General features: G+C 41.0%; 2 protein-coding genes and 1 long non-coding RNA gene across 5 annotated transcripts in view; 1 reads left to right on the plus strand and 2 right to left on the minus strand.

Moving 5' to 3' along the window:
• LOC105190272 (dipeptidyl peptidase 4 omega) overlaps window positions 1–14,503 on the minus strand; it is a 296,820-nt gene extending 282,317 nt beyond the window's left edge. The window contains exon 1 of one of the 2 annotated variants that reach the window (XM_025303008.1): window positions 14,023–14,503. In XM_025303008.1, the coding sequence (XP_025158793.1) occupies window positions 14,023–14,244 (222 nt within the window). In that variant the 5' untranslated portion in view covers window positions 14,245–14,503. The remainder of the gene's footprint in view (window positions 1–14,022) is intronic. The other variant, XM_025303010.1, reaches the window with a different exon arrangement.
• Window positions 14,504–14,545: 42 nt separating this feature from the next.
• On the minus strand, window positions 14,546–17,832 carry LOC105190273 (uncharacterized). The gene is made up of 4 exons (XR_850330.3): window positions 17,753–17,832; window positions 17,319–17,494; window positions 16,624–17,201; window positions 14,546–16,328 (listed from the first exon to the last, which is right to left on the minus strand). It is a non-coding gene; the product is annotated as an uncharacterized LOC105190273 (long non-coding RNA).
• Window positions 17,833–18,077: 245 nt separating this feature from the next.
• LOC105190289 (mitochondrial transcription termination factor) lies at window positions 18,078–21,180 on the plus strand. Of its 2 annotated transcripts, XM_025303005.1 has the most exons (6): window positions 18,078–18,195; window positions 18,560–19,086; window positions 19,328–19,424; window positions 19,509–19,662; window positions 20,306–20,638; window positions 20,778–21,180. In XM_025303005.1, the coding sequence occupies exons 2-6, from the start codon at window positions 18,727–18,729 to the stop codon at window positions 21,142–21,144; spliced, it is 1,311 nt and encodes a 436-aa protein (XP_025158790.1). In that variant the 5' UTR covers window positions 18,078–18,195; window positions 18,560–18,726; the 3' UTR covers window positions 21,145–21,180. The 2 variants fall into 2 exon arrangements, with proteins under 2 accessions (XP_025158790.1, XP_011151292.1); XM_011152990.3 differs by lacking the exon at window positions 18,078–18,195 and having other exon boundaries at window positions 18,202–19,086.
• The last annotated feature ends 8 nt before the right edge of the window (window positions 21,181–21,188 follow it).

The following is a 21,188-nucleotide window of genomic DNA, read 5'->3' on the forward strand; positions in this document are numbered from 1 at the left end:
TATAACTGGGTGCATACTTTATTTTCGGACGCGCGCCAGTCGCGCGTCGAGGTCGGTGGAAAGAGGTCGTCTAACCCCACGACACAAATTCGCAACTGAAAGCATCCGCGGCACGCGAGCTCGCCGGGCGCGGTATTCAAGTGCCAATCATTTCCAAACTTTCGCGCAAGAAGTATTCACGGTGCGCGCAACAATGCCGAGCAATCTTTCAGAGGGAGAACGGGATACATACCGCGTTCGCGCGCGTCCGAGTTTCCGCCCGATTCCACGAGCGCCTTCCTAAATACGGAAGTGAAAAGTTCCTCGGAGCCCGAGCGAGAATCTTTATTCCCTTTCAATTTTCGCAGAGAACGCCAGTTCGGCCAGCGGATCGGCCCGATCGACCGATCGTCGAGTCGAGTCGAGTCGCTCGGTCGCTCGGTCGCTCAGTTGACTGCTGTAAATGTTTCGCCGAAACTTGCCGTGCGCGAATTTAAATCACGACGCGCAATTTCTCGCGATACGTTATCCGTGGGGGAATTGAGCCGGATGAAGCATTGCCGGCGCGTATATATAATGGGAGAAACGACGAAACCGCAATATTTCCCGGCGCGCCGAACGCCCGCCCGCGCAACGGAGAGAACGTCACGCCGCGAGGAAATACAAAAACGACCGGCCGACTTGATTTTTCTATCATCGTAAATCACACGGAGAACGGCCGGCACATGTTATAATTTATCGCGCCGGCTGAAAAAAATGCCGCTACATCGGCCGTCGAGTTTAAGTGACGATCGAAATATCGAGCGCGTTATTTGAAAAGGACGCGCAGGCACGCGCGAATCGCGTTTGATGAGAGCCAAAAATCGCCCGTTATTTATTTCAAAGAACATAGAAATTTCGCACTCTATTCTTCACACTTGACACGCGCGCGATCTGCTGTTCCCGTGTAATATTTGACATTCTTCTGTATACCACCAAAATATTCGTTTTCGTTTCAAGTGGAACGCGTGCTCTTCGAAACAACGGATTGCAGTCGTTGACGATCGTGGGCCGTTTTAGGAGATATTTTTTGCGTTGAAAAGGAAACCGAGCTATTTTTTAACTTTTTCGGATACTCCTGTTGATATTTTCCTTTTTTTTCTTTTAATTTAAACATTGCTGGCAGAAATATTTCCTCGGTCAAAAGATATGTCATGTAATTGACAAATGCAATATTTTCTTTTTGTGTCTCTTAAAAATTGAAGCATTTCCTGCCGTCCTCGATAAACTGGAAGAGAGTTAATTATAAAAGATTGAAATATTCCGGGATTAAAGTTTAAAGGGACAAGACTCGGTAAAAAGAAAGTGGCACACTTTCCAATCGTCAGTCCAATCGTAATATAACTGGCAATGCTCGTCTCCGATTTATCAAGTCGTTTCTCCTTATTAAATAAATCAGGATCGTTATTTCAAATAATCATAATTCACCTTGCAATAACGTAATGTCTCGATGTCACGAATATCCGTGTGCACGCGGGTGCGTGCGTGTGTGTAGGTGCGACTATGCGTACGCGTGTTTCGATGGGGAACAGAAAGGATGATGTCAGACTGCTTCATGGAAGGGTAGGCAGATTCTTTGAAACCGATGCTATTCTGTAAACGTGCCTCATTAAAAATAACGAGGCACGGTAGATATATCAAAGCGAGTGCGCTTCATAAAGGGTGGAGTTTGTTCGGGGGACATCCTCGTTGCTCCTTTGAGACATATTGCATCGTCGATGTCTGCTACGTGAAATAGCGTAACTCGCTTAAAAGTAACTAAGAAATCGGATCCGACCACCGGTCGGTCGATCTGTGCGGCTCAAGCTGAACGTAGCGGCAACCTCGATCCTTGATCTAATATGATTTTGCGCTACATCGGCCAAATGTGATTTATTCGCGCCGAGGAAGTCTCGCCACCGGCGAGAAACAAGCGGAGAGCACAAAATAGACGAGGGAGATTCCGCGCAAGAGGCTCTCCGTCAAATTTTTCACGAACGTCTTGGCGAATAGCCCGGCGAAATGTCAATCCCATCAACATGGGATGAATAAAATATCCCACGGCAGTAGTACACTGCAATCCGCATGTCACGAAGAATGGCCGCCGCCGAGACCTTAAGGAAGCCTTGAGGGATTCGCTCGCCCAGTCGCCGATGATAGCGATGAATTTATATTCCGACTATAGTACCCGCAGCCCTGTTTGATTTGATCCACACGGATCCCGGCGGAGTACGTCCTATCTTTTTCTCTCTTTACCTGAGAGAAATCGTACACCAAGGATACGGGCATCGCGAAAGAATCTGTCAAGGCGAAGGAGCTCCATTATCGGACATACGCCGCGCGGTTTATCTCGTGAAATTGCACAAACTGCCGTGAGTGACTGGCCGTCAGCAGCGTTTACAGAAACGTTCTAATTTTTCATGATAAACATGATATTGAAAATGTCGACACACAACCGTAAAATTAGAAAATTTCGTGGAATTGCAAAACTCTCCCGTCCCGTGTGTTTTAAAATCCGTAAGACAAAATCGCGGGAAATAGTCGATCGGTCAATGTAAAGCCGAAATAAGCGCGACTCGCGTGACAGTACTTCGCACTGTCGAAGCAGTCACCCAAAGCCCAGAAAGCAAAGTCGTGTATCACAGGCGGCAGGCACTCTTCGTTTTTACTTGCTTTACCTCACCTTTAGACGGAACATATTTTCGAGAAAGCTCGCTACTACAATTACCTGTTGCGTTACAACAAACTTCACGATGCCCCGCTACGTTACACGCGCCTTGTTGCGTCATCGGTAATCATCGCGAACGCCGCGTTCGGAAAATTCGCCGGATATTTACGGAGGATCTAGAACGTGGGGGATTACGCGATTTTACCCTCGACGGATAATTTCAATTCAATCAGCGCGTCTCGCCGTGTTGCAGTTTCTCGCGGAAAGACAAAATCGAATTTGAACGACCCGCGTCAAAATCACGACTCGCAAAGTTTGCGCGGGCGCGCGCGCGCGCTCGCCGCTGGAACACTTCCAAGGGTTGCGGCCAGGTATACACCACCACCGGCGACGACGGTGACCTCGGCCGACATTGGCTTCGCCATTGCCATGGACACTGAACTCTGGGAGTCTGCGAATAATTTATGCTCGGAATTATAGCACATCGGAGAGAGAGAGAGAGAGAGAGAGAGAGAGAGAGAGAGAGAGAGAGAGAGAGAGAGAGAGAGAGAGCGCGCGCGAGCAACAATAGCGGATACCCCGGGTGTGTGCATGTGCGCCGTGGGAATTGGCGAGGTGTCAAGTGCGGAAGAAACGAACCCGACCGTCGATCGATAATCCTCGTTGTATATGCGTGCGTTACGGCGCATCGCCGATTCGCCAAAGACGACGGCGGGAGATAACGAGTGCGGCGAGTTGCGCTGTTACAGCACAAAAGTATTCGACTTCATCACCGCCGGTGGAAGAAGCATGTTCGGCGAAAACTACTTAACCTCGTTGCTCTCGCGAAGTGAATATGCGCGCCTATACATGCGTGTGTGTGTGTATATATATATATATATATATATATAAATATGCAGGCGCACGAGGAGAGATCGAAGCTTTTGACGGTAAATATAATAGCAACGCGACGGTGCGACGGCACGACGGGGGATAGTTCGTTTAATCGCTCACAGTCAGTCGGCCGGAATGGCTAAAAGTATAGCCCGCGGTCTTTCATTCGTTTCACAGGCAAGAGCCCGCCACGGGCGATTTATATTAAAACCGAGTGCTTTTTGAAGTCTTGATACCGAACATCTCACGACGTATCGCGTTCGAGCGAACGTAAAAATTACACCGCGCGGGATTGCTCTTTATTCTCCGTTTCTTCCGTCGAATTCTCAGCCGCGATACGCGCAAAGGAGTTTCCTTTAGAAGCGTGGCGAATTGTCAATGACCGAACTGAAGTGGAAGGAAGGCATCCTGGGCTATTGCATAAATAAAATGCGTGGCTGTGTATATAACAATGAATCAATGGTCTCATGGCTACAAAAGTATCAACACGAGCGCGGAACGAAACGCGGAAACGCGATCGGAGTGAACTTTAAAAGTGGTCGATGTTAAAGTACTTACGCGCGCGCGCGACGAAATGGAGACTCCGTGGAGTCGCCGAAGTAATTGGAATTCGAGCTCTCGAATGCAGTTATCCGAAGAAGATAATCCAGCGTAAACGTCGACCGGAGCTTACGCTCAGAAAACCCGTCGCGATTTTTCTTCGAATAGTTCGCATTCCCACGGCGGAAACTGCTTAATTAAACATCAAAGATATCCGGCTGTAGTTTCATATGCGCATTTCCATCTCTGAAACTCGAAATTGCCCGTACTTTCGCGGTTCATCGTAAAAGTCACCCGTAGCTCTCTCGTGCCGCTGGAGGTTCCGGCCGAAAAAAGAAGGAAAAAGGGGAAAAAAGGAAGAAAAGGAAATGAATTTTCGGACTTACATCCTTCCGCTTCCCAAAAGCGCGGGTATCGCGAGCGCACGCGCGTACGCGAGTAGCAACGGGAGCGTAAAAATAACTGCAATTTATGCTAGCGGAGGGCGAAACTTTGTTTACAACTCGCGTCTGCAAAACAGCCCGTGTGCTTCCGCGCTCTCGGGAGTACGTCGGGGTAAATTGGGGACGCGCTTAATTCCGCGCTGCGACACATAAAAAGCGCCCGTTAAACTCCTCGTCGCACCCACCCTCCCTGCCGCTGTCGCGAAACAATGGCGCGATGGCTAATAATAAGGAAGCCGACCGGTTCTCGTCGAGTTGCTCGTACACGACGACGCGACGCGCGCGCGATAAATCGCCGAATGTTTATAGGGCCGTCAAAGTCGCGCCTTCGCCTCCGACGTTGCCTCGAAGTCTCTCTCTCTCTCTCTCTCTCTCTCTCTCTCTGTGTGTGTGTGTGTGTGTGTGTGTGTGTGTATGTGTGTGTATGCGTGTATATATGTATGTGTATGTGTACGCCGTTTGCAATGTCGGGTAATAATTCAGAGACACCATTATTGGCGCGCTACCATAAATTCGAATTACCCTCGTACTGTGCATATTAATAATTCCGTGCGTAAGGCGCACTGCGCCGTGCACCGCCTCGTTGCGCTTCTTCACCGATGGCGTTCCTTATCTTCGCGGGAGAATAAATGCCATGTTCCTCCGCTAATCCGACGAAATCGGCGAACGCCGCGCTACTAAGCGCTTACAAATGTGGGACACTTACGGAAATACGAGTGAAGAAAACAGTGATCGCGCGTGTGAACATGTGCGAACGCGTGCGCGAGCAATCCGATTTGTCGGCGATGTAGCCCGTTTATCTTCGCGAGAGAGAGAGAGAGAGAGAGGTGTAGACAGCGGATTCTTCCGATTATCCGACGAAATCGCCAGCCGTTCTTTTTGGAGTTTTAAGGAAATACGAGCGCGAGTTGCTGCAAAGTCGGTTATATCGCGTTATATTGTTAGCAATCTGATTTATGACGCCGCGGATGGAAATGACGTCAACACAGAGGATTGTAGGATTTACTCGCGCAATAACTATGTGATAGCAGCACTTTGATTTGCTTTAGAACCCTTGGGTGAAGGTAATTCCATATAGGCGTTTCTATGAGTCAAATATTCTCGAATATTTGAGCATTTTTAATCAGGAAATGTAAACAGATAAAGTACAAACGTCAAATGATAAAAACTTTTCGATTTCGATTCCACGGATTTTGCACGATCCAAATATTTTACCTGGCAAAATTCTTGCAATGCACACATTCACGTAACGACCCGTCTATAAAATTCCCTCGCTAAATCCATATTTTTGCGAATTTCCAAAACTGTTTAATCGACCGGAGGAAACTAACATATTTGTTTTTACGCCGATGATCTGTTTTATAAAACAAGAAATGTTTATCTTATGTTCTTGCAACTCGACATATTTGCAAATCTGTCGACGTAGAGCCGTCAATTGCGCGTCAAAACTCGTAATTGTTGCAACGAGCAACTTCGTGCATGTTTTCATGAGAAAAATAGAATATAGTAGGCTTGATTGTTTCCTATGATACGTTATTGAAAACTTCCAACGTCGACATTCGTCGACCATTTGTCGACCCGTTAATCTGCCAAATTTTACGAAGTAGACGGTACAATAAACTATTCTGCGATACCGTAACGAGATGCAAGATAGGGGACGGAGCTCCTCGTAAGCGAGAAAATTAAATGAATAGATATACTTGCAAAAATATACGGTCGGGGACACAAAGTGGAGCGTACATGTAATATTCCATTGTAGAAAGTAGCTTACGTTACGACCGCTAAGGGAAATGAAACAGCGTGTGGGAGGAAGTTGCGATAACGAAGTTTTGACACTAGAGCCATATCAAAAATTTAAATCATGTTTATAGGCTATCCAATATGCGTAATGACATCAGAATGTCGCGAACAGCGTTACGTCAGGCGTGCTCTCAAGAACCGTCAAGTAAAAAAAAAAAAGAAATTGGCAACACTCGGAAATTAAACATCGCACGTTTTTAATACAACTACTACAATTTAAGAGACGAAAGAAAATAAAACTTGTGTGCACATAAAAAATATCAACGAGACGATTTTGTGTGAAACGAATGGTTTAAGAAGAAATTTTAACAAAATTTTAGCAAAACTCCCCCAGAGAGAAGTAACTTTCCGCAATTCTAAATACATAAATTCTAAGTTGACCCCCGTATTCGAAGCTATCGCTAGGTCAGTGTGGTATCATGAGTATCATTATCGTTACGGAACAACAACAAACTCGTAGTGATCTATCGTTGGAAAACAGGTGTAATGGTTTACGTGCTGCAAATGCGCTAGCACTGAATCTTGCCCGAACTATGCTTCGACCGTTGGTCCAACTACATTTGCACTGGCCATAAATTAATAGACTCAAGACAGCAAGCAACAGATACGTGTACAAGTGCGACATTCTTAAATGAAATACGGTTTAGCGTAGATATCGTAATTAATATGTAAGAGATATTAAACAGCGAAACCCGGCGCAAACTACTCGCGTATTCTCGAGTGTCATGTGGATTACGCTCGTCTCAAGGTGAAAGAACAAGATTTTGCCGGTCATTTCTAACTGTTTGTGCGCGAGAATGCCTCCTCTTCCAGTTCTCCTCTATACCTTTACAGAAGATATTCCTTATCTGTATAGCGAAGGGACGAGACACGCTGGAAGAGAGGAGGCGCGAACAAAGAAGCAGATTGTATAAACTGCAGGTGCAACGGTCGCCGCAACGCAACAAGTCCAAAGAAAAGTCGATGGCTCGAGTGCCTGCATCGCACACGGTGACGATCGACGATAGTAATGGAAAAGGAAGAAAAAGCGGTGAGAGGGGATGAAGGGATGCAACTCTCTGCAGCACGTGACTGGGACGTCGACGACGATGAGGTTAGATTTATAGTTCCCTCAGGCGTCTCTCTCTCTCTCTCTCTCTCTCTCTCTGTGTCTTTCTCTCATTCCCTCTCCCGTAAACCGCAAAGCTCGGTTTATGCGACGCCGACGTTGGATTGACGTGCCTCTATGTCTCTGCATATATGCCCTTATCGATTAACCCCGAGTGCGATACTAGACATTGCGGCGTGATTTTCCGAAGATTTGTACAGTAGATGCTCGGAAAGAAGTTCGCCCGCAGAATGCCTGCGGTTTTGGCGAAGAATCGTCCAGAGATCGCGGTCGAGATTATCGATGGTTCTTCATGATATCCGAGAACCTTTTCGCTATTTCGTGCCGATATATCATATAAAGATTCGCGAGAAATGGAAGTTGTATAATTAATGAGCTAAAAATAGAAAGATGTAGATAGATATTCTGCGCTGTGAGGAAGAATATTTTACATACTTAAAAGCTGCTTACATTATTAAAGGTCTAATCTCACTCAATCCCCTGTATTTCCAACAAGAAAGTTATAACAGATTTTCCCTACGAAGCGGGGGGAAAAAATTGGGAAATTTTATTAAGCCGCGATGTTTAATAACGCAGCTTTCAATTCCATCTACGCAGAATGAATGCTTGTCAACGGCTTTTAATTCATCTCCATTCTATCGAGTCCATTAGTGAAACCTCGAGCTGTATCGCTTATTAGCATTTCAATACACGAGATATCTACCTCGCAAACGGGGATAGATATTAGCTTCGGGGCTTCAAGATATTAATTTTTGGAGATTCGCGGCAGAAATTAATCGAGCGAGGAGGGATGTTGAATGCAATGCATCTCCCGTTTATTCTAAATAATACGTGGCTAACGATTATAATTCGATTAATATCTAACTTAGAAATTGGAGGAATATTTCCAACGGAGGTTATCTTATGAAATTTTTTTGGCGGGAATTTAGTATTTTACGGTCCAAATTTCATTAGTTCCTGTGTAAATTCACCCTGACGGGAGTCCGCTTTATCGCGAATCAAAAATATTCACCCCACATAGTTATCATGGCAAATATCAATCGACACATTGTGCGGATGTTCCAATATCCCCCATAGATCTTCTAGAGCTAACGAGGACGCGCTCGCCCGCCTCCAACCTGCCGATATCGAATTCCATGTCTTGCGGATCTCATTTGGTAAGAATGATGAACGCGGGCCTCTAACTTCGTGTCGCTTCAAGGCTGCCGGAACTATGCTGCCGGCGAATCGAGGGTCATTTGAATATAAAGTATACGCGACGGGACGAGGTATTTCGTTCTTCAAACGACGTTCTTCAAACGACTGCGCGCACGTTGTGCCAAAAGCACCAGGCATCCCTACGAGCGCAGATACATATTAAAGGGTAATCGGGAGCACCATAAATTTAGGAAAAAAGTTTTGAGAAAATCCGACATAACCGATTGGCCAGAAAATTTTTGCAAAATTTCGACATAGCTCTAGGTGGATTTATTGATTCGTACAATAATGCGCGGCTCCGCGCGATTAAGACTAATTCACCGTAGATTCCGTAATTCACTTAAACGTGTTTAAAAATTATTAATAACGTAACGAAGTTTTATCGTGAAGTATAAGTGAGGATCAATTTAATCGACGGCTCGGTTGCTTTCAGCATCTTAGCATAATTATTTTTAGCGATTAAAGCAGCAGCTTTAAAATTAAAAATAAAAAATTATATTTAAATGGCAAATTGATGTCCGCGAGACGTATGCAAGTGGAAAAAGTTATCAATTAACATATTTGTATAAAAATATACAGGATAATACCGTAACGATATAATTATGAATGCACTGCGGTTACTGTGGCGCCATCTCTTAGAGAAACGCAATACTTGAAACACGGTATGATAATACGATGCACTTTCAGGACGTGCGCATCTTTCAATCTTACAATTTATAAAATACAAAGTCAATTTTTTATTAGCCATTCATCTTATTCCACTTTACGGACACCTTTTTGTTTTATCCGATTTCTTTACGTTTATCATGTATTCTCGAAAAAATTATTTTCATGTCGAAATTCTATCGCGAAACGTAAAATTTGCAAAAATATCAACGAATACTCACACGCACGGGCAAGATTTACTCGTCTGCTATTTTTTTTTGTTGGTAATCCTGTATCAGAAAAGATTGAACTATCAAGTGTATTATTCTCATATTACGTTTTTTTTTTAAGTACCTTTGACGTTGGTTTTTATTTTATTACAGCGCGTCGTAATTCCACCGCGTAGCCGAGTCCGATGTAAATTTCGATCGACACTCTGTATTAATTAATCGCGCGCTGGATCGACGTTACCGGATCGCGCGACGCGATGTTTCTGATTTATAACCTCTTTGTTGCGTGCATTCCGCGCGTCCGCGTGACCGAATGCGGATGTCGCGCAAATAACGACCGTTAGAATTTATTCGGTCAGGATGCAAGCCGGTGTCAGATTGCTCGAGCGATGCTGCGAAAATCGATTGTATCTCACGATCGACGTGAGAATTTAAATCTCTGTGTGCCGCGCCCGGAAAATCAAGAGAGGCAACAGTAATATGTAAATAATCATTCACTCTGGGACGTTAGTTGCAAAACTGAACGCGAGAGTACTTCGTGGCTCTCTCCCGTCGTGTCTTCAAAAGCGGCCCATAATATTTGCCTCTAAATAAAAAGGATGTACGAGCGACACGTGTCCTTAAACTTCACCTATTCTTGCACCTTGAAGTTTTAATGCAAATTCGCAAAATTGCGTCTCGTTTATGGAACACGCAACATCTGGTATACTTTACCCGGTGGACATTTTGTTGAGCAATTTTCCAAACGTTCTTATGTTAAATGTCCACAAAGATAACAAGACAGAGTATCTCCCCGCTTTCCCATATTTATTAAAGCCATGGGCACTAACGAGCAATCACCAAAAAATGTAGGCCGTTCGTTTGGTCGCGAAGGAAGAATTGTGTTCGTTGTAAAATCGATGACTATTATTTTCGGTTTTTCTTGTCAGCTGTATCGCGTGGCAATTTGGGCTGGCATGTGCCACTCGTACAATGACATGATTATGCAAACAAGTTACAATGACCCCTCACAACCGTGATATTTGCGCGCAGATGTGTCCCCGGCGGACTTTAAATTGACCAAATATAAATAACAAACGGGAGAGTGTATCGGAATATGCCAAATACCTAAATCGATCTCGGTTCTAGTTCGTATTGCAAATATCCGGAGCAAACCAAATATTGCTACACGGGAAACCATATGAATGAAAAAATTCATGTTATTTTTAAGGAAACGCGATAGATCCATTTTTATTTAATTATATATGTGATTTTTAACTCACCTCCGTGTATATTTCAATAATACTAAATCGATACGAGCTACGATTTATCGTAACGCAGTACTTGAAAAAGACGAAACCGCCTAACATAACCACATAACCTGCGATCCGCTCACCGACACGAAGTTGCGCGCGAAATTTTTCGTACACTCGGCAATATTCTAATGCACACACGCACACGCACACGATACACACACACACACACAAGTACACAGCATCCATCTTGCACACGTATATCCTACGTTAATGCCGAAACTTTAGGAAAGCAAGATCGTAATCAATGTCGAGCGGTAGCCGAAGTGGGCGGACAATTAGAGGTTATGTGGTTATGAATGATAATGACGATGAAGTCATGATGATGAAAATGATAATGAAGTGAGAGAATAAACTGCTCACCAACCGATTCGCCGCCAATACCGTTCTCTCGCCGGCTGCTGCGATGCTCCGGGCACTTTGCTGTCGTCGTCACATTTATCCACGAACTTCTCACTCACTCGATATTCACTCATTGTTCATTTACCGCACGAATACGAACCGACCGAACAAACACCGCTAATCGCGACTCTGGACACTGATACCCGCGATGCTCGACGATTACCCGTTACTTTGAGAAACATCCCCGTCGTAATGGCGTCGTAAGACGTTACAACGTCGCGACGCGTGAAGTTGCCGCTGCTAATTCGAATTTTCATACATACACTCAGCGCCATCCATGCACAGTTATTCGTCTCATCTGCACTACACTTACGTTGCAGTGTTGAAGGAAAGTGCAGAGAGGGCGACTGAATATGAAACAGCATGTGTATATTGACCTTTTCCGATTTAGGTCCAATGTAGGTTAGACACGATTTCGAAAGAGGATATGTTATGCTTAGATAGCCATATGCGACACAGATTACTCGCGATGAAAAACAGGGAGAGAAACATCAACACGTCATTGAGGATAGCAAACTAAAGTGCCGCGCACAATTTCAATGTCTCACACGTCCGACAATATCAGTTCGCATTTGTGTATTTTTAACGCTAGCACGAAATCTCGAAGAAGCAAGGTCGTAATTAGAGAGGCGGGAACGGTGCAAGCGGATTACCGGAAGTTGAGATTAATAATGGCTAAATTACTCACCGACCGATCCTCCGCCGATTCTGCCGTTCTCTCCGAGCCGGCTGCTGCATCGCTCCGAGCACCTTCTTCGTAATTAAAGCGTCGAGAACGCGGGCGAAACGTTAACCGAAAGATGAGGCTGAGGTTAATAATAACGAGTGACGGATCGGCGATGAATTAGCGAGTGAATTAATGAGCAATGAAAATAATGCTAAATTACCCACCCACAATCCACTGTCATTGTCGCTGCTCTCTCGCCGGTCACTGCCTTGCATCTGCACCTCTTTATTATTACACTTATTAGCTTGTCGTTCGATTACCGAACGCTTGCTTGTTCCTATTCTCAATTGCGTCGGCACGAGAAACTCATCTGATCACGATTACGTGTTCTAATAAATACATTGCGGCTTCTTTTTTTCTCTCTCAATATTGGCTCTAAACGCCTGTTAAGGCGAATTCCCTAACGCCATACAGTACAGTAAGTTGAGATAATTAAATGTAGAGTAAAAACAGGAAAACAACGCTTACGCAGTCCCAATGATAAAAAATTATACCAAGTTTCGTTGTAACAAAAATCACATCCAACAGCGACGAAGACCAACAAAAGACTACACATTGCACTAGCCTACTCTTTATATCGCCGATGTCGCAAGACTAGAGGAAGCTGTAATTCGCGTATCGGTATGAAGTTATCACCGTATTCAAATGACTTCCGGTTCTGGGAGAAAGCAACTTTTTAAAGAAAAAGTTGCTTCACTCGAAACATTTCCGATTCTGTTCTCTCGTTTAATTACGATATTAATTTACACGTACGAAATAACGCCGTTAAATTGCGATTCTAAATATATAATCCATTCTCATTAACGGAAGCACCGCGATGCATCCGCTTCGCGTATTCCTTCCGGTTTAGTTCGAAATTTAGTCGAACATCTGAATACTCTTGCTCGCGACGTTGGTTCTCAGTTGGAGAAAGTAAGTTTCGCGCCAGTAAAATCCTCTTATATTCCATCTCGTTTCCGAATAATAAAATAAAGGCAGGAAACAATTATCTCCCTCTCAACAAGAGAGGTTGAATCGAGAGATAAACAGAGTGATTCCAGCTTTTATATAATTTCTTTGTCATGCTTTTTATCTACACACGAGATAAGCAAGAAAAACGTTATTGCGTCTGTAGAACGTGACGATGGCGCGATAAGCGCGTATCAGCACAAATTATCGCGCGAATGCTAATTTATGCGCTCGCGGAACATACATTGTGACTGCAAATACACGTCATTTACTTTAATGAAATATGTGCGGCGGCGGATTCCGCACGGCATGATTCGACGTGTTAATGAGGTCTCTCCAAATCGCTCGCAATCTTTTAATCTCCTAATAACGCATAATGCGCGAACGAGGTTAATCTTTTGATGCTTCGCTTTAATCAGCCGGCTGCGAACGTAAGCGCCTAAGCAGATTTCAAACGGCATCATCTGCTTCCTCATGATGCAATAAGCTATGCATGAGGAATTTACGTATCGTACGAGTATTCAAACTCCGTACAATTTCCGCGAATATTACCTCTCAACGCACAACACATTTCCCGAGATAAGCATTTATTTCTCGTGTAATATCTTACACTTTATAAAAGTGCACAGCGCACACATTGTATCAGCTGTTCAAAAATCACCTAAGAGTTTTCATCTCATTCACAATTCTTTTATGATTAGCCTCAACTTGTAACGTATGACTCCCCTTTGCAATAACTTACTTTCCAATTACACATGATGCAACCGTAAAACCGCTTTGCGCAAAAAGATCGATACAATATTTTCCAAAAATGGAAAACGAGAAAGCATAACAGATAAAATTGGCGTAATGTGAGTAAAATGTGTCCACTCTAATGCACTCGGTGAGATATTCGATACCTCCAGGCCAGCACGTCGATTATTAAATGTATATACAAAATGATCGTATCAATCGGTTACAACGCCTGTTCAATACATTCAATAACGCGAGACGTCGCTTTTCAAACGCTACACACACACCCACACACATATCGATAATGACATCTTGACACTTGATCAAAGGTAACGCGAGATCGAATATCGATCGATTCTTATTTTAAACATTTTCTACTCGGTCTGTAAAACCGATATAAGGACAAACGTAACGTCTTACCACCTCGTCCCAGTTGGCTTCCATCACCCTCCTACGTGCATTCCTGTCAAGTGTAGAGCCGCTCACACTATGATGGATCAGCGGGTAGTAGTCGTCTACGTCGCTGCTCTCGCTGCTGACATTCCCGTCGGTGATTTTCTTCTCCGTTAGCTGCACCGTGTATTGATGCGCATAATGTCTCACCGCCATCCTTCTCGTGGAGGCTCTCACTTTCGATAACATTCAACTACGAGTGTCTGACCGATATTCAGGAGTCGCGCACATTCGCATTGCGAGAAACGAGAAACGTCGTTGGTGACGGTGAATGTTGCGCCGCGACGCCGCCAAAACAGTAATCACTGATCACACACATACACGCATATACACTATCACTAATAATGCAAATGACGAAATCAAATATACGTCACGTGAGAAAGATGAGAAGTTTCATATAATTTCGGTTAAAGTATTATTCGCAACATAATTATGTATGATTGTTGAAACGTTTATAATGTCAACAAAACTGATTTAAAAATTATTGCTATATATATATAGATTATTTGGCCACGTAGTCTATTTTTAAACTCTCTATTCCCGAGTAGAGATAAATTTGAAAAAGTAACCCAGTTCATAAAGGAATTCGATTCGATACATTGCAACATCACATAATGATCTCTACAAGACTATACTTGAAAACCAGTTTAGAATAATTTAGAAAACATGTTAAATAAATCCCGGTGAATGGCTAAAAAGTATAAAGATAACGACGGAGTAGATATCGGTGGAATTTGCATCGAGTGCTACATTATACAATAATAAATTTACACAAAAGTTCAATAGCGCGCTCCAATTTTCGGGCGTTCGGATGTAACAATCACGAACAAACTGTCTTATCTATTATTACGCATCCTGTGTAAACGTATCATACTCTGTAAGCTGATTAAATCCTATTGAAACTGGGACAAAGACAAAGCAGAATATAATACCGGCACAGTAAGCAATATATATATATATATATATATATGCATCAATCTTGATGGATTTTACCGGATGCTAATTAATCGCTCCGTATCTCGGCGAATCGGTCGACCTCATCCCTTGTCCATTGCCGCAAACACGCATTGAAATCACCAATTTCGCTTTGTATTACTCGCGCGTAATGTAATGCTCAAGCGCACAAATAAATTCGCAGAGCGTATTATAATTAACAGATTCCGCGAATGTATCGCCTCTTAATTCTCATACTTCCGCGAAATCGCAGTATCTGCTGAACCAGGAACTTTCGCGAGACATACAAAGCGCGCTCGCAGACATTCAGACATGCAGACGCAAAGCGTTCCGACTGAAGCAATCACGCGGGCGACGCAACGTGCGGCGACTAAGGCAATTTTAGTGAAAGCATCTTCGTGGGAAATAATTTACATTGTGATCACAGTGAAATAACGTTTATAGTCTCCGCAATGAAAGTGAGATTAACAATCGAAAAACAGCCAATAACAGTACGATAGCCAAGCGGAACAACCGGTATTTTTGTCGACGAAACGCCAAAATTGAAAGCCCGATCCTTAAATACGTGTACTACGGCTCGTATGTCGCGCGACTGAATTTTGAAAATAATTCCATATTGATCCGAAATAACCATTAGCGTTTGAATTGTGCTACGGGCACTACGTCGCTAATAGAAACTACCGTTACAACAGATGACAACCTCATTGCAGCCTCAACCGCGAACAATAGTACTTTTGCGAGGTAACACACACGCGACTGCGACTGTTGCGGTAATTATACAAATTGCTAGTGGTTTCGTAACATCGGTTTCATGACCGATTCGTGAATTCGCGTAGCAATGCAGTACAGGATGTGCCGAAATTGCCGGAAGAGCAATTGCCGTGACTTCAACGGTAGAATCCTCGACGAAATTCGACGCTGACATTTGTTACAGATTTATCGCTTATTTATGCGGAGACCTCTCGCGATTCACGTTATTGTGAGTGCATTTCCGTTTCTGTCGCATGCCAGATGCAAGTAAAATCTCGGCTCGACTCGGCTCAGCTCAGCTCAGCTCGTTTCGATTCGTTAGCCCACGTGCAACCTGTGCATTTTCACGACAGATTTTTAACACGATACCGGGAACAGTTCCCCGCGAATAGCGTAATAGAGATATCACAATGTTCACTCGCCCGAAAAATCCTGTCTCTCTATATGAAAGTTCCTCGTTCAACAAGTACTGTTAGTTTAACGTAGATTTCCAGTGCCATGAATATCCCTTCGTGCGTGCAGAATTAATTGATAGTTGGCTGTCGCACATGTGCATTTGTTCACGAGGCCTGAGATGCATCGTCAATTAAAAAAAAAAGAAAAAATGTCGTATTGCCGTGTATCATTTTTGCTGCTATTTATACACTTTTATCTTCCTTCTGTCTATTTTACACTCGACATTCGTGTGTTTACATCGTTTAAATTAAAACCCGAGAGAAAAAGAGAAACTCTTCTCTCGCTCCAATTACTCTACTGCACAATCTAGCGGAGCTAAAAAATATTCTATTTTCGATTAAATCGCTAAAATAACAAAAGAATAATAGAAAGAAGGAAAGAATTAAAGATTCTATTTCGATTTTCTACTTCGTTTCTTGCGTCTGAGTACCACTTAATTCCACTTTTTCCTCGAGCAACAAACAAGTTTCGGGCAACCCGGGAAATTCGCACCACTTTCTCCGCACAGACGAATAACGTTAAACTTATAACAAAATAACCACGTAAGCTCTACGGGAAGTCCAAAATGGAGACGCCGCTCCATGTATCGAGTGCCTTCGGCGACGTTAATTCTTCCCGAAGCGTGTGAAGCGATATTATCATCGTCGTTCCACGAGAGGCGTCCTACAGTATGACGACCTCGGCAGTTTGCCGTCAATTTCACAAACTCGCAACTTCACACGTTTTCACCATAGGTTTTCCCGTTCGCATGCTCCCGCACCTCAACGCCGGTCATGGAACTTTTGAAGCGACACGCGGCGCCGCCGTTTTCCGACTGGCAACAGCCAAGGAGAAAGGATCCGTTGAAACGCCTGTGCACACGACCATGACACGCTGTTTGACATCGGCTTATCGGCATTACAGTTGCTCAGCTGAGCCGGTGCCAAGCCGGTGAGCACGTAATATAATTTGCGTAAGATTCGCAACCCTTCTCACCAATCGCGTTTCTGCCCGTAAAGACATAAATAAATTAAGACAAGTCGAAAATGAGAAAAAAAAGAAGAATGAGAACGATCGAGGAGGATGTGCAAAATTACTTGTTCTTGAAAGAAGAAAGTACTCACAGACTATGAATTCGAAATTCTGTCTTTGCTCATATATTTTGCTGCTTGTAATTATGACTATGAATATGAAGAAACATCCATTCATTTCTTGACGTTACATTTGATACTAGTGGATCAGGCAACGATAACTGTGTCGGCCAAAACAAATGACGAAGACACATACGAAGACCACATTGCTGTAAGAAGACAAAATAGGTTAGGATTTTTACATTATTTTAATGAACGCTTGGAGTGTCGCCGATATTAATTACGTCTTGATTGTTGATCAATAAGAAATTCTATTCGATTCCACGGATTCTATAACAAAAAATAAAACTTTGACCCTATTTAATCTATTTGCATCTGTGCAAACCTAATTCTTTGCAAAATTTTTGTTCTTCTTACTGATGTGCTTGCCTTCCAAGCCTCCAATCAACTCACATTAATGCACTTACGTTCTAAAGCAGAAAAGAACTTTACACGCACAGATCTACTTTTATAAAAAGAAAATATCTTTTTGCACAATATATTACTTAGCAATGCAGGCGCTTTTAAACTGTGTCCAAAACTCTATTACACACGATCGGTAATTTCCAAGAAGAATCTGATTTTTCAGTCATCTGCTGAGCATTGCTCGAAATTACATACCATACTAAAGAGATAAGATAGTTTTCTATTACATCATCGTCGGTAACTGATTGTATTACAATATTTTGTTACATGATAACTTTGTAGATGGAAGCACGCATACGATTCTGTGCGATTCCATTTAATACGCATGCTCAAGAAAAGTAGTTCATCAGCAGTACATCGCATTTGAATATAGTTAGAAATATTTAGAAACTAACCTCAAGTAATCAGTGTGATTTTGATTGACGTAAAATATCTTATATTTTAGGTATCTATAAGCCACAGTTAATAACTTCTTAATTTTTTATTCGTCTCCGCGGCGGTTGAATGTGGTTCCCGTAACTACGCATATTTTTGATCTTGGGGACTGCGTATGTGTTGTCCCTGTTTCTCTTTTATTTCCAAAATCGCTGCGATTGGAGTGAGAGAAGGAGTGTAATAATTCTACTCAGAGCCATATATTGAATGAATGGAAAATGAAAACTTCTTAATTTGATAAGAAATCTTGCTAATTTATTGCCATCTCCGTGTTGTTCATGAAAATTACATGTCGCAGATATATCTTAAATAATAACAGCGAACGATGGTTAGACATTTGGTACAACGTGTATTTATGTCATATTTGTTGAAAGCTCCACTGCAACACCAAAAATCTGTACTATCGGAAAGATGTTCCTTTCTCAACACATTTGTCTGCCAGAAACGGCTAACGCACAAAGACATTGAAATATTGGATCATACCTGTGAGATATCAAGTTACAATGATTATCGAATAAATTACAAACCCATCGTACAAGTTATGATACAAACTCTCAAAGAGATATTGAATACATCAACGTACGAAACTAACAAAATTATAACAGCTTATCCGCAACTTAAGAAAAAATCCAGAGCAAATGTTCTGAACAATTATTACAATCTGTTAGAAGCTGGTGTACAGAAAAATGTTATTACAAAGAATATTTGGTTATTGGCTCATGATGTTACTAAACTCAAAGAGAAACTCGATTGTATTAGCACTCTTAAAATGAACAATGAAGAACTTTTACCATTGTTACGGCTCACTCAGGATGAACTAGTAAATAATATAAACTATGTTCAAACCGACTCAGTACCTTATGGATATAATAAGATTGAATATCTTGCTTATAAATTAGAGGTAAGAACAGATCCAATATAATGCAATAAACATTTTCATATGATATCTTGTTCCTATAAACATATGTTAAGAGAGATATAGAGTGAGATCATTTTTTCTTATCAAAAGCAGATATGTAGAATATAAGATTGCAGAAAGTTTCATTAATTCTAGTATAGATACTAATTTATGGTTATATGTCATATATATTATAAGATATGTTATATGTATATGTATATCATAAGATTATATTTTGTTACAGTGTGGTATAGAAGAATTATGTAAATTAACAGTGCGATGTTCATTCTTATTAAGAATTCCTGTTTCTTACATAGACAAAAAATTAAATGTATTATATGGTAAGAAAAATATTAAACTAGGTAACATAGCATGAAACACTGGTGATAAAAAATAATTTGAATTAACTTTTTTTCCTTTTTTAGAATATAATATAAGCAATAAAAATATATTAAAGGATTTATGGGTACTTCGATATAGTGAGAATCACATACGCCACAGATGTGAATTATATAAAGATACAGGAAATTTAGATATAAAAACATGGGCTATAAGATGTCCACTTAGAGTTGTAAAAAGGTGAGCCCTAAAGCTTAAATATGAAATAGTATCTTAATTTTTTTCTATTTTGTTTTTTTTCTCTTTATCTATTTTACTATATTTCTTTATTATCTCTCTATCTATTTTACTATATTTCTTTATTATCTCTCTATCTATTTTACTATATTTCTTTATTATCTCTCTATCTATTTTACTATATTTCTTATTCTTTAATGAACACAATCCAAACCAAAAGGAATTAGGAATATCTATAAATAATCAAGTATTTCAAAATAAAACATTAAAAATCTATTAATAAAGTTCTTATTCTTTTAATCATTGATGTGATAAGTTAAATATGTCTTATCTAAATAGTAATTTGTATACTAGGGAAGTAATCTTTTTAAATATATGTAATTCAATTATAAATTAATGAAAACCTTATAAATATATTTTAGTGATACTATATAGATACCTCTATATACAATATCCATATAGATAAGCATGTACTATCAAATTTTCAAAACTAATTTTTTTTTTAAACAAAGCTTGGTATAAAAATTTTATTTCTTATTTATTATTGCTTTTTACATGAAAAATCTTTCCTTTTTCATTTGTAGCCCAAATTAGGCTTTATATATAGAATAATGATTAATTCATACATATACATATTTATTTATAGAGCTATTCACAAAAATTATGTAACACGCGATTTACTGCAACATCATGATAACATTAGTGATTATTTGTTAAATAAATTAAAAGTCAAAGAAGAAGAGCTGAAAGTTTTGACCTCAAAATGGCCAAATGTTTTACGGGTGCATCCAATGAAATTGAATAAGCTAATTAATATTCTACATGAAACTGGCATTACTAGTAATGATATAATACGAACGGGAGGATTGATCTTTCACTTTAATACAGAAAACGTACAAAAGCGAATTGAGATATTGAATAAAAAAAACATACCTGTACAAATTTCTACATTAAAACTGTCTGAGCAATTGTTTCATCGGTACGTAACTAATTTATAATTAAACTAATTTATAATTACCTAAAGATCGTAAGAATGATAATAGAACAAAGCTTAGAATATAATTGAAATAAAACAAAATGTTGCTCGTGTCTTAATCTTGTACTTGTATATTGTGTAGATATATAGAAAAAAAGGAAAAATCTGAGAGAAGAGAACTGTTATTGGAATTTTATCAAAATAACAAGGGATACTTGATGTATAAGCTTAATGTCAACGAAAAAACTATTGATGATTTTTTCGTAAAATGGCCACAAGTCACAAGAGTGGATATACTAAAGCTGAAAGAATTACTCGACATGTTGTATCAATACAATTTTACGCATAACGAAATATTGACACACGGACGGATTTTCTATTTTAAGATAGAAACTCTTCGCAAACGGATAGAAATATTAATAGAAGCTGGTTTGACACCAAAGATCACCAGAATACTGTTCAGCAAAGACCACTTCGATAATTTTGTAAGATCACATAAAATAAAATAATACATATAGATTAAAAATATTGTATTAATATAAATTTATTTTTT

This window comes from Harpegnathos saltator, unplaced genomic scaffold (genome assembly GCF_003227715.2).
Source record: "Harpegnathos saltator strain DR-91 unplaced genomic scaffold, Hsal_v8.6 scaffold522, whole genome shotgun sequence".
Taxonomy (NCBI): Eukaryota; Metazoa; Arthropoda; class Insecta; order Hymenoptera; family Formicidae; genus Harpegnathos; species Harpegnathos saltator.

Excerpts from the sequence above, each read along its gene's own strand:
- LOC105190289 (XM_011152990.3), top strand. The coding sequence starts at position 18,511 with ATGGTTAGACATTTGGTACAACGTGTATTTATGTCATATTTGTTGAAA. Across the intron at positions 19,425-19,508 it reads AAAATTAAATGTATTATATG|AATATAATATAAGCAATAAA; the intron begins GTAAGAAAAATA and ends TTCCTTTTTTAG. Across the intron at positions 19,663-20,305 it reads CCACTTAGAGTTGTAAAAAG|AGCTATTCACAAAAATTATG; the intron begins GTGAGCCCTAAA and ends ATTTATTTATAG.